The sequence below is a fragment of the Thunnus thynnus genome, chromosome 20 (assembly GCF_963924715.1).
Source record: "Thunnus thynnus chromosome 20, fThuThy2.1, whole genome shotgun sequence".
Lineage (NCBI taxonomy): Eukaryota > Metazoa > Chordata > Actinopteri > Scombriformes > Scombridae > Thunnus > Thunnus thynnus.
The window spans coordinates 844,987-858,577 of NC_089536.1; the positions used below are offsets into that span (position 1 = coordinate 844,987).

General features: G+C 38.4%; 1 protein-coding gene across 1 annotated transcript; it reads left to right on the forward strand.

Annotated features, from left to right (window-relative positions):
* Positions 1-303: 303 nt before the first annotated feature.
* LOC137172734 (ankyrin repeat domain-containing protein 1-like) lies at positions 304-13,505 on the forward strand. Its single transcript, XM_067577345.1, has 10 exons — positions 304-417; positions 1,736-1,796; positions 6,245-6,346; positions 6,702-6,836; positions 7,759-7,866; positions 7,970-8,068; positions 8,473-8,571; positions 9,051-9,149; positions 10,523-10,621; positions 12,075-13,505. Exons 1-10 carry the CDS (start codon positions 404-406, stop codon positions 12,156-12,158), a joined length of 900 nt encoding a protein of 299 aa, XP_067433446.1. The 5' UTR covers positions 304-403; the 3' UTR covers positions 12,159-13,505.
* The last annotated feature ends 86 nt before the right edge of the window (positions 13,506-13,591 follow it).

The following is a 13,591-nucleotide window of genomic DNA, read 5'->3' on the forward strand; positions in this document are numbered from 1 at the left end:
TGGTAACTGACGTCATTCAGGTGGAAGATGGACAAATCTCACCTGCCAACATGATGTCATGGAGGTTAGAGTTACACATTTTTGGCTACAATAATCAAAAAAAAAAAGTCAGTCACTGTGATTACTGCCACTAATAAAACTAAAGCACTTCTTCTTCTCTGGTTGCTGAAGGTCAGACGAGGTCAGCAGCCGTCTCCTGCAAGTTCAACCAGCACGGTCAAAGGTCAACACTTCCTCCTGACAAAAACACGTGTGTGTTTGTGGTGTGTGTGTGTATGTGTGTGTGTGTGTGTGTGTGTGTGTCTATATTAGGAGGTTGAAGCATCTCCACAGAAGACAGAACAGAAGCGAGGGGCGTCCATCTTTCATCTTTTCTTCTTCTTCCGCTGCTGTGAACACTGACATGGAGCTGCAGAGGTGAGCTGCTCTTGATAGAAAACATTCATTACTGATTATTGATTAGTGCTGATGATTCTTATTGTTTCTCTGTGTGTTGAAGCTGCTCTGACTTTGAATCACAGCAGGAACATTTTTAAAAGCTCATGACTGCACAGTTTGAAATTCATCCCTTCATAATGACCTTACAATGGAAGTGATGGGGGACAAAATCCACAGTCCTCCTTCTGTGCAAAAATGTATTTAAAAGTTTATCTGAAGCTAATATGAAGCTTCAGTGTCCAAATGAGTCAAATCAAGTAGATATCTTTCAACATTACAGTCTTTTTAGTGCCAAAGTCCCTCTTTTTGTTACTATACTTCCACCTGCAGCTCAACAGGGAAACACTGTCCGAGGAAACACAAAGAGGGAATTTGATGCTATAAAGACTGTAAATGTGTCAGATATCCACTTGATATGACTAACTCAGACTGCTGAAGCTGAATATAAGCTTCACACACACTTTTAAATGACTGTGTGGACACACTGTGGATTTTGGCCTCCATCACTTCCATTGAAAGCACATTTGAAGGATCTTCTAATATGAATGATTACAGACACCTGACTGCTGGTTTAACTGGAAACACTGAACAAGATATAAAGTTCTTCAAATGTTTCTTAGAGGAACAGAAGTTACATGTTTGTTCCACAAATTTGGTTCTTAAAAACATTTATTGCTGCAGTGATCAGTGACCTCCGACAGCTGCTTGGTTTACAGACAGTCGACTAAATGTGGAGCCGCTGTAAACTATTCACAGCATCTTAAACTGTCTCTAGAAGAGACAGATGAAAGAAGATTCACTGGATCTAAACGCTGGAATAACTGAACTGATAATTGACTTTTTTCTCTCAACTGAACTTTGCTGTGATTTTTTGTCTGTGTTTTTATCTCCTGCATCTTTGATATTTTGTGTTAATTGTGAAGCACTTTTGTAATCCAAAGTTCAGTTTGGATTTTTATTGTCCCATAAGAGTTGGACGGGAAACAAATCACCTGTACTGACTTTATTAATTAGTAATAAAGAGAATACAAGTGATGAGTCTTTGTGTTTGCTCCACGTGAAGAGTTTTTCTCTCTGTGACTTTATGGTGTTCAAGAACTTTGCTGAAAAGAGAATCGTAACACAAAAACACTAAAAAGACATGAGAATATAATAAATTGATGTGATAAAAACAGAGGAAAAGCTGTAAAATAATAAGAACAGCAATCAGATAAAGTGATGTTTCATCAAACTCTGAGTGTAAACTTACTGGTTAAAGGCTGTTTGAAACTCGTTCCTTGTTGTTTTTTCTTGTCAGATGTGAGCTGAACTCCTGCTGGGACGATGAAGACGAGGATGAAGACGACGACATGATGCTGGTAGGAAGACATAACAACGTCTTTTCTTTTCTTTTTTTTCAAAACAGTTAAAGATGGCAGCTGCGGCCGAAGTTCTGGTCTGATTTCATTCTTTTTGATTTCATCTTCTCTCTTGACTTTAGTCTTTCTCTTTTGTCTGTTTTGTAATGTTTATAGATTTTACTTTTTATATTTATTTTTCATATTATCGCATTTATTTATCCACTCTCTCCAGGATTTCACTGTTTTTTGTGATTATTGCAGCCAAAAATGTTTGATTTTGCAGCAGCTTTTCTCTAAACTTGTGATACAATTTGTGATGTTTTATGTTTCCTTTTGTGGTAAAATCGCAGGAATTGTGAAAAATTGCAAGCAAAGTAAAATAATGTAATTTATTTAAACTGCTACCAGTGAAGAGTCATATGTAATGACTGCAGATCACAGAAACAACTATATTTCAGCTCTGTTTAATGTATACTCTGAACATGAGAACCATGAGGACTCAAAGTTCTATAATAAATAATAAATACTGTACTTGAGTTCCATTTATAACCTTTAATAAATAAACTTTCAGCTCAACATTAGCAGCAAATAAAATCGTCAATAATGTTATTAAAATAAATCTAGTTTGATGTTTATGTTTGCGGCAGATTATGTCTCCTGACTCACTGAATCAAACCTCATTTGGGAACATTTGGGAATTGTTTTGCTCATCTATGGCATCATGTTTGTCGGCAGGTGAGATTTGTCGTCAGTTACCAAACGCCACGATTGGTCCAAACCACAAGCAGCTGCTGATTTGGACATTTCATGTTGAAAAGTGTAATTTAGTAAAAAATGTTTTGAATGCACGTTAATTATTGCGATCGCAAAATCGCAGTTTCCTGGAGGAAGTGATTTATATGAAAGATGTTGTAGATAATATTTTGTCTCAGAGAAGGTTGATCAATGAGCTGCTGCTTTTATTGAACTTTATAGTGAAATTTTTCATTTTGTTATATTTTATTTTAAGCTATTTCATTTCTGAATATTTTAGCTGCAGCTGCCTGAGTGTGTGTGTGTGTGTGTGTACTTGTATTACTGACGTTGTGGGGACTTATGTGTGTTTACCCCTTTTTCTTGACTCGCCTCCCTTTTGAGGATAAAAGTCAACATTAGGATTAAATGTTAAGGTTTAAGGTTAAAGTAAGTCGCATGAATGTAAGTTAATGTCATGTCCTCTGAAGTGAAGGAAACACGACTCTATGTGTGAATGTGTGTGCATGTGTGTGTGTTGTCATTAAACTGTCTGACCTCTGACCTCGGACATGTGATTGGTGGGTAATAAAGTGACATCAGAAGTAGGTTAACGATTGGCACCAGCCCACCTGTCGCCGTCATGGTAACGCTCTATCTGAATGTCTCTGATGTCTTTTTTCATGTTTTTGTGTCATCTGTCTTCACCTTGTTTTCTTTCTTTCCTTATCATTGCTCAGAAGAATATCAACATTTGTGTCCTCATAAACAATAATTAATGAGCTGTTTGTGATTAACGAACAGCAGATCTCTGACGCATCTTCTGACTGTTTGAAGACTTTAATAGTTTCAGCTGGTTTTATTCCATCATAGGAGGACTGTTATTATTTATATTATTATCTTTAACCTTCACAGTCTGTTGACCCATTTTAACATTTGAGAGCAGTAAAAACTTTTCTTTTACACTGTAATGTTACGACTGTTCCTAAAGTGATCCAGAAGAAGCAACACTGGAAATATTTCAACTTTTTGTACATAAAGGAGGTTAAACTGACCCATGTTTATTAAAAAAAACTCAAAAAATCACCTTTTAAAAATGTTTGCATTCAATAACATTCATTGAAATCATTATGATGGTTGTTTTAGACAACATAGAACCGTAATACAGTGAAGTGTAACTGTGTGTTTTTCTTCATAAATAAATAGAATAAAGTCTCTCTGCTCTGTGAAAGCTTCATCAAGGATTGATCACCCATTAATTAATGACCAGTAAAGTATTTATAAATGATACATTTGTGGTTCAGAGGTTTGGTATGGGGACTAATTATGCGTTTAGAGGTTAATAATCCATTGATTGATCAGTTTATAAAATGTCAATCATTATTCCCTGACACCCAAATGAACATATTCAGATGTTTTGTCACAAAGATGTTGAGTTTATTATCATAGAAAACTGGAAAACTAGCAAATACTCACATGTGAGAAGCTGCTACCAGAGAAGATTTGACATTTTTCTGTTAAATAATGACTTAAATGATTAATACATTATCACATTTGCTGCCAATAAATTTTCTATCAGTGACTAATTGATTAATCCTCTAATGATTTCAGGTCTAGAGTACTACCATGTGCAGTGTAGTGGGGGGTCAGCAAGGGTCCAACAGGGGGTTAATCTGACCATGCCTCAGCTGACCTTTGACCCCTCCCTGTTGGGAGGTGATTGGCCAATAAAATGACACCAGAGAAGGTCATGTTCAACACACACACAGGTGAACCTGAGGTTGTTCCTCTTTAAGCTGCTAATAAAGTTTCATATGAGACAGGAGGTCAGAGGTCAGGTCCAGAGCGCTCCGTATTATTATCTCTGTTCTGTTACTGCTGTCGTTTCCTCTTTTAGACTCTGAAATGAAACAATGAAACAAAGAGTCTGTTCCATCAGACATCAGACTGCAGGAAATAAAGCTCCAGTTATCATCACACGTTCTGTTTCTGACACATTATTATAGTATATGTTGCTTACAGTCCGCGGGCTTGCACTAACGACTGCAACGTACAACAACAACAGAGGAAGTTGTTCTTCTTCTACTACTTCTGCTTCAAAACTCGTTGACTTACTCCAAGACACAACCTGGTGGCAGCGCATCAACAAACATAAATACTGCATAAAATACTAAATTATGAATACTTGATCCTGGAAAAACATTTTAGATCAGTACATCTTGGATTATAAACAAATTAACCTGTTAAGTGAACTTAAATAAATAAATAAATAAATTGTGGGGTCCTTGATAACCAATATAATCAATATAAAACAGTTAACAGAAGGAAATACTTAAAACAAAAAAACATAAACAATCTTGTAAATATCAATTGACCTCGCACACATATTTAATTTATTTTATATTAATTTCTTTGCCTATATCACATAAATACACTATAATTACCAGAACCTTTACTTCTGTGCATATTTTGCACAACTTTGCCGTGAGTTGTTTATAGATGAATCAACAGACCAATCAGCCTCAAAAACAAATCTCGATTCTCACACCGTCTATTTGCTGCTTATTTTAGATCAATGTTTGGAATGTAACAGAACAACCAAACTGACTTATGGGGAATTAATTTGTTTAATCTTTAAAACAAATAAAGGTAACAGTTTGACTTGTGAAAAGTCTGCATTTTGTGTTTGCTCAAAGCTGAAACTGTCCATCGTAGTTGTGTGTTTACAACAACAACTGAAGTCAACAACTCTTCAACAAGAGAAAACATCATGTTTATAGAGTTGTTGTGTTTCAATCATTTTATAGCAGGTTTCAATCTTGTGCTTTGAACTTTATTAGTGGGGTGTTTAAACAATCTTTACCAGAGCAGTAATTCATGTAGATGACGCTGTACGTTAGACGTGCGTTCATGTCTCTCCGTCATCCGATGGCTGGGCTGCTTCTTTCCTCTTTAAACTCTTTATTTATTCTCCTTTTGTTTTTCTCTCAGTGTCATCACACCCTGCAATTCTTTTAATTTTTAACCCTTTAGACCAGTGGTTGCCAACCTTTTTGGCCAGTGACCCCTTAAAATAAAAAAAAGTCTACCTGGGACCTCTCCTCACATGTTGCATTGTCTACCACTTAAGTTACTGATTATTTTCTAGATTCATCGGTTTTCTGACATTTTATCCATAAAATGTCAGAAAATAGTGAAAAATATCGGTTAAAGTTCCCCACAGTCCAAGGTTACATCTTCAAATGTCTGGTTGTGTCTGACTAACAGTCCAAAGATAGAGTTTAGTTCACTTTGCTTAAAAAATGACTAAAACGATTATTTCATTATCAAAATAGTTGCTGATTAATCTTCTGTTGATCGACTAATCGATTAATCGACTAACGTTGCAGCTCTAAAAAGAGATTTTATTTTGTTTTATTTGAATAATGTTTAGAGGCTTGAGTTGGTAAAATACAGAAATCCACAAGAAATAAAGCAATAATTAGAAGAAAGCTTGAAAAAAATCACAATTTTGTGTCAAAAATATGTTTTTATTCTGTATCCTGTCCAATCATCTCGCGACCCTTTTGACTAACCCAGCGGCCCCTTTCGGGGGTCCTGACCCCCAGGTTGGGAACCACTGCTTTAGATGCTCCGACTCTGTCCTTCTTCCTTTAACCACTCGTCTTTGACCTTGTTTTGTGACATCATGAGGTGGAGGGGACAACAGACCAATCAGCAGTCTGTGTCTCCAGCAGGTGGAGGACGGAGGCTACGAGTCGTCTGTCTCTCAGGAGAAGCAGGACGCTCTGAACTCCAGCAGAAACAGCGACTCTGAACGTCCAATCAGCCTCAAGGTGAGAGGAAGTTGTCGTTTCATTGGCTGATATCTGTTGACATTTAGTCTTTTTCTCCAAACTGGAGACGTCCCCGAACTTTTGATCCATGTTGAGGTGATCAGTTTGTCAGGATGTGTCAGTGTGTTTAGAGTTTCAGGGATAATCAGCTCGTTACACCTGTAATTAAACATTTTACTGTTGATTTATTTCTGAACCCTAAAAATCTGTCAGGACGTCGTTTCTACCTGCCAGCTGTGCACATCCTCCTCTTGTAGTATTAGGACTAACTGCAGTTGCAGTAACAGTACTACAGAGGTTCATTTTGATCTTTATTTCCATGTGAAGCAGTTTCTGTCTTTCTGTCCTCGTTCAGACGGACAAAGCGGGCCGTCTCCTCCTGGAGACACCAGACGACCTGCAGAACCTTCTGCTGCTGAGGAAGACCAAGAGAGAGCAGAAAGCTGCAGTCAGGAAATCAGCTGCTGCTCCCCCTGCTGTCCGCTCAGTGGTACGACCCTCACACACCTCGACGGCTTTGTTTTCTTTATTGAAACAAATTTACAAAGCTTCAGTTTCACCAGCAGCAAAAACTCAAAAATATACAAAAAACAACAAATGAAGGAAACAAGAAAATAATAAACTAGAGAATGAATTTCAGAAGAAGTTGCAGTGAGATTGCTGACTGCTGAAAAGCTTTAACTAAACTGTGACAAAGCTGTGCTGCTTTTTAAATAGCTTGACTTTAACTGCAACACTGGCTGAACTTGTTATATGAAGGATAGTTGGAAGAGTAAGAAACTATCTGTTTAAACAATGAAAGGGGATGAAATCAGAGGTACAGTTGAAATGTTTGTAATTAGTGTGTTTGCTGCCTGTTTGTTGTAAAATATGTGTCTGTAGTGTCAGAAATGTGGGAGAGGCAGTAATATGATTTTCTACCTTTTTCTGCTTTGCTCCTGAAACTTTTCTCATTTAACATCAGTGCAGATGGATCTCCTGTCGCTCTGAGGCTCGTTCATTCATTCATTCATTCACTTACATCAGAAAATGTCGGGGACAAAACCTTAAATATTTTGAATTTTTTAAGTAGAAAAGATGCATATAAGGAAAGTGATTCTGATCAATTCATTAACGAGCTGATTGTTTTGACGTTTGAATGGTGTCAAACAGGTTAAAGTTCATCATGTCTGGAGATTTATTTAAAGTTTCAAACAAATACTTTTACCAAACATAATTAAAATGTTTAAGAGAAATTCACTGTTGATGCAAATGTGATTTTTCTCATTTAAAAGAAGTGAACAACAAAACAATAGAAGAAGAAGAGATCTGCACGCTGTACGTCAGCACTGCAGACATGAATTAGACTCTGTGTTAAACTTCATTCAGTGCACCTGAGCAGGTGATCAGTTACAGCGTCTCTTCTGTCTCAGCCATACTACGTGGACGAGGAGGATTTCCTGAAGGCCTGTGATCAGAAGCAGCTGCAGGTGATTGACAGGTACCTGTCCACAGGTGGAGACGTCAACACCTGCGACTCTGTGAGTCTTCAACAACACGTTAACTTTGATAAATGAAGCCTTTTAATCACAGAAAGAAACTATTTAATCTGACAGCAGGTTCTGGATTAATGTGTGTGTGCAGTTTGAGCGAACAGGTCTCCACAGAGCGTGCTCCAAAGGTCACACAGAGGTCGTCACCAAACTGCTGGAGGCCGGAGCGAACATCCACAGCAGAGACAAGGTGCACACTTTATTATCTGTGTTATCTCTGTGTCTCTGCTCTACAACTGGTTCTACTCACTGGTAGAACCGGTTTTATTCACTGGTAGAACCAGTTCTACTCACTGGTAGAACCAGTTTTATTCACTGGTAGAACCAGTACTACTCACTGGTAGAACCAGTTGTATTCACTGGTAGAACCAGTTCTACTCACTGGTAGAACCAGTTTTATTCACTGGTAGAACCAGTTATACTCACTGGTAGAACCAGTTGTATTCACTGGTAGAACCAGTTGTATTTACTGGTAGAACCAGTTGTATTCACTGGTAGAACCAGTTCTACTCACTGGTAGAACCAGTTATACTCACTGGTAGAACCAGTTGTATTTACTGGTAGAAGCAGCTCTAACGTTCCCGTTCTGTCCAGCTCTGGTCCACCTGCGTCCACTCTGCCTGCCGAGGAGGAAATCTGTCTGTACTCCAGCTTGTGTTGAATCACGGAGCAGACATTACTGCAACTGACAAGGTAACACTACTAACACTACTAACACTACTACGTCTACTACAGTCAGTACTATATTTATTAAAATAAATACTGACATCTAAAACCATTCCAATAAAAATACATCATGTAATAAGATGATTCTTCCTGCATTGACATATTTTCTTTAATCTATTTTAAGTGCCCAAAAAACATATTACAAACATTACAAAATTATCTTTAATGTTTTAAAATAAATCTCAACATTAGTTCATGTAAATGAGGAGATGAATATTTGATATTTGACATTAGTTATACTAACTGATATATCCTGAAACTCCTCTTCAATCTGTGAAAGTGTTCATTATTATTTGTCATGTGACCGTCCTGCTTATTATCCAGTGTCTTATCAAACCATATGTATAAGTAATATATAAACAAATCAATCAGCCAATCAATATATATTAGAAGCATGTAGACTGAGTATGTGATAGATTAGAGCATCTCTTCATACTGTGTATCAGCTGGACAGCACTCCTCTTCATGTCTCTGTGAGGACCGGACACTTGGACTGTGTTGAACATCTGATTCACTGCGGAGCTGAAGTCAACACACAGGACAAGGTGGGTCACACACACACACACACACACGCGCACACACACACACACACACACACACACACACACTATAAACAGCATTCATATGATTGGCTGAGTGCTGGTCATGTGATTGTTGTTCCATGAGGCAGGTGTGTTGGGAACATACGTCTGGTTTTATGGGGTTTTGTGTGTCCCTGCTGTTATTTAGTTTCCACACTTTCATCACACACAATGAAACCTTTTTAAAAACTGAAGTATGTTTAATTTCATTATTAATAATTGAGTTATTTGGTAAATTAAATGGCAGTTGGATCTTCCTTCCAGTGTTTCATTCAGCAACTCTTAATAATGCAGCACAGTAGACAGAGATATGTTTGTAGTAATAAATAATACGACTGTGTGTGTATCTGAAACAGAGAAATAAGAACACATTAACAGCATAAAAAAGCTCAATACCAGTTTCACTGGTCTCACTCAGCTCTAGAACGTTTGCTTGGTCTTGTGTGGTGTTTGCTGCCCTCTACTGGGCTTCACATGCAACAACTGTAACATGTAGTTAGCTGAGCATGTGTAATATAAACTCCATCGACAGGAATACTTCATCTGTTTAAGTGACAGCATCACTTAAAGTGACTAAAGAGAAACAGGAAGCTTGAATAAAAGATGAAGAACAGTGATGTTGAGATATAAAGTAGAAATATAATTAGTTATATCTGTAGAATGCCATGTAACTGAACAACTAATCAATATGATATAAAGTTATTACCACAACCATCACTACTCTGGGCATCACACTTACTTTAAGTCAGAGACGCAGGCATGTGGAGCAGTTTTCAGTCGTAAACCTGTCAGGACTGACGGCAGCCTTCTGGGCCTCAGGGGGCGGGCTCTCTGTTTGACTGGCATACAGTCCTGTCCTATGAGCCTTTCTCACATAGATAAACAATTTCAGTAAAGTGACTTCTGCAGTTAATCATTTAATAATCCTTTAATAGTCAGAGTCTCTCAAACTGCATTTAAATTCCTGTTTACTGCAAGAAAACTTGAGTATCAATAACTGTTCATTATAAAAGTTAAGCTGTGATAGTTACACCAATAGATCATAATGATTTATCAATAACCTGCATGTTCTCATCTACAATCATAATTATATCAAGATTCTTTCATTATAAATCTGAGGAAGTGAGACGTGTATCTGAGTTCATGTTTGGGTTCAGACTAAACGTCCTGATCAGCTGACACGTCTGCAGGTTTGGGTTTAAGGAGTTGTTGCTATGACAACAGATCTGGGTTAATTTTAAAGACGCTTTGTAGAATCAAAAAGTTCAGACTGATGTCAAATAGTCATAATAATAAAACGTATGAAGCAGATTTAAAGTGTGTTTGTCGTGTTTCAGGAGGGAGATTCTCCGCTTCACGACGCTGTTCGACTCAACAGGTTCAAAATCATCCAGCTGCTGCTGCTGCACGGAGCCAACACACACACCACCAACCAGGTAACACACACACACACCACCAACCAGGTAACACACACACACACACACACACCACCAACCAGGTAACACACACACACACACACACCACCAACCAGGTAACACACACACACACCACCAACCAGGTAACACACACACACACACACACCACCAACCAGGTAACACACACACACACACACACACCACCAACCAGGTAACACACACACACACCACCAACCAGGTAACACACACACACACCACCAACCAGGTAACACACACACACACACCACCAACCAGGTAACACACACACACACACACACCACCAACCAGGTAACACACACACACACACACCACCAACCAGGTAACACACACACACACCACCAACCAGGTAACACACACACACACACACACACCACCAACCAGGTAACACACACACACACACCACCAACCAGGTAACACACACACACACACCACCAACCAGGTAACACACACACACACACACACCACCAACCAGGTAACACACACCACCAACCAGGTAACACACACACACCACCAACCAGGTAACACACACACACACACCACCAACCAGGTAACACACACACACACACCACCAACCAGGTAACACACACACACACACACACCACCAACCAGGTAACACACACACACACCATCAACCAGGTAACACACACACACCACCAACCAGGTAACACACACACACACACACACACCATCAACCAGGTAACACACACACACCACCAACCAGGTAACACACACACACACCACCAACCAGGTAACACACACACACCATCAACCAGGTAACACACACACACCACCAACCAGGTAACACACACACACACACACACACCATCAACCAGGTAACACACACACACCACCAACCAGGTAACACACACACACACCACCAACCAGGTAACACACACACACACACACACACCATCAACCAGGTAACACACACACACCACCAACCAGGTAACACACACACACACACACACCACCAACCAGGTAACACACACACACCACCAACCAGGTAACACACACACACACACACACCACCAACCAGGTAACACACACACACACACACACCATCAACCAGGTAACACACACACACACCACCAACCAGGTAACACACACACACACACACACACACACACACACACACACCACCAACCAGGTAACACACACACACACACACACACACACCATCAACCAGGTAACACACACACACACCACCAACCAGGTAACACACACACAAACACACACACCATCAACCAGGTAACACACACACACACCACCAACCAGGTAACACACACACACACCCACACACTATACAACCAGGTAACACACACACACACACACACACACACACACACACACACACACACACCAGGAGGATTAAATATCTTCTGATCAGTATGAACGTATTAAAATGTGTGATTGTAAATGTGTGTGTGTGTGTCAGGAGGGACGTACTCCTCTCGACGGGGTGCTGGAGTGGCAGAACGAAGCGAAGTCTCTCCTCATCGAGCAGAACGACAGGAAGTGATGTCACAAACATGTGATTACTGACGGCGTGACTGACGGTTCCTGATTTGTTCCTATAACTGATGAACGAGGTTCATCGATCTCAAAGAAAACTCTCAGATGAATATGGAGTTTTTATTTTTAATGTAAAAGGACGAGTTCAGTGTTTTCATGTATGTCTTAAACCATCAGTCATCAAATGAACATTAAAGCTGTTTTTCTTGCTGTAATCATTCCTCCTGTTCATACTGACCATTAGAAGATCCCTTCATAATGACCTTACAATGTAAAAACCAAACATGTATTTAAAGTTTATCTGAAGCTAATATGAAGCTTCAGCGTCCAAATGAGTCAAATCCAGTAGATATCTTTCAACGTTACAGTCTTTTTAGTGCCAAAGTTCCTCTTTTTGTTATTATACACTGTTACACAGTTCTGGCAGCTGGAACAGAATCTGGGTTTTATTAACTTCACCTGCTTCCAAACTGCACTGAGAGAAGAAAACTCCAGCAACATACAGAGCAACTTTATTGTTATAACAACAGTAAAATAACCATCTCATAAAAATACAGTAATATTCTGTAATTAAAATAAAATGTATATTTTTAATTTTACATAAAATTGTGGGTTTTTTTTGGCTTTTTAATGATAAATAAGGGTATTTCTACCTATAAAATTAAAACTATTAAATTTCCAATAAAAAAGTAGTTATACTGCTATTATGCAAATAATCAGGCTTGAAATGACAGAAATGTATTATGAATTGAGTTGAGTACATAACTTTATGTAAAAATCTTCTATATTTAATGTAGTAAAATTCTATACCATCAATAAAACATTTTATTTTACTTTTTTTTTTAAAGAATATAACAAAAAACAGATAATCAGGTTTATAGTTGCACCAATTGTCTTAAGATCATAAAGTAATGAGCTGCATATTTTTCATGTTACTTTACATTAGACATGTAAATTCACTGTATATTTTTGTAGTTTTGACATTTTCATGTATTTTTGAAATACAGGAAAAATTTTTTTTTTTTTTTTTACACAAAGAGGGAATTTGATGCTAAAAAGACTGTAAATGTGTCAGATATCCACTTGATATGACGAACTCAGACTGCTGAAACTGAATAGAAGCTTCACACAGACTTTTAAATGACTGTGTGGACACACTGTGGATTTTATCCTCCATCACTTCCATTAAAGCACATTTGAAGGATCTTTTAATATCCAGTATGAACGATTACAGCGAGGAAAACCTCTTTCACTGTTACTATGGACACCTGACTGTGTGAACCCGTTCTTCAAAAACAAATGTAAAATCTGGAAATGATGGAAAAGTTGATAAAAACTGTTTCAAACAGACTGATCAGCTGACTCGGTGTTGTAACTCTTCCTCCTGCATTTAGTGTGAGGATGAATAGTTTGAAACTGTCTGCAGGCCTCAGTGTGACC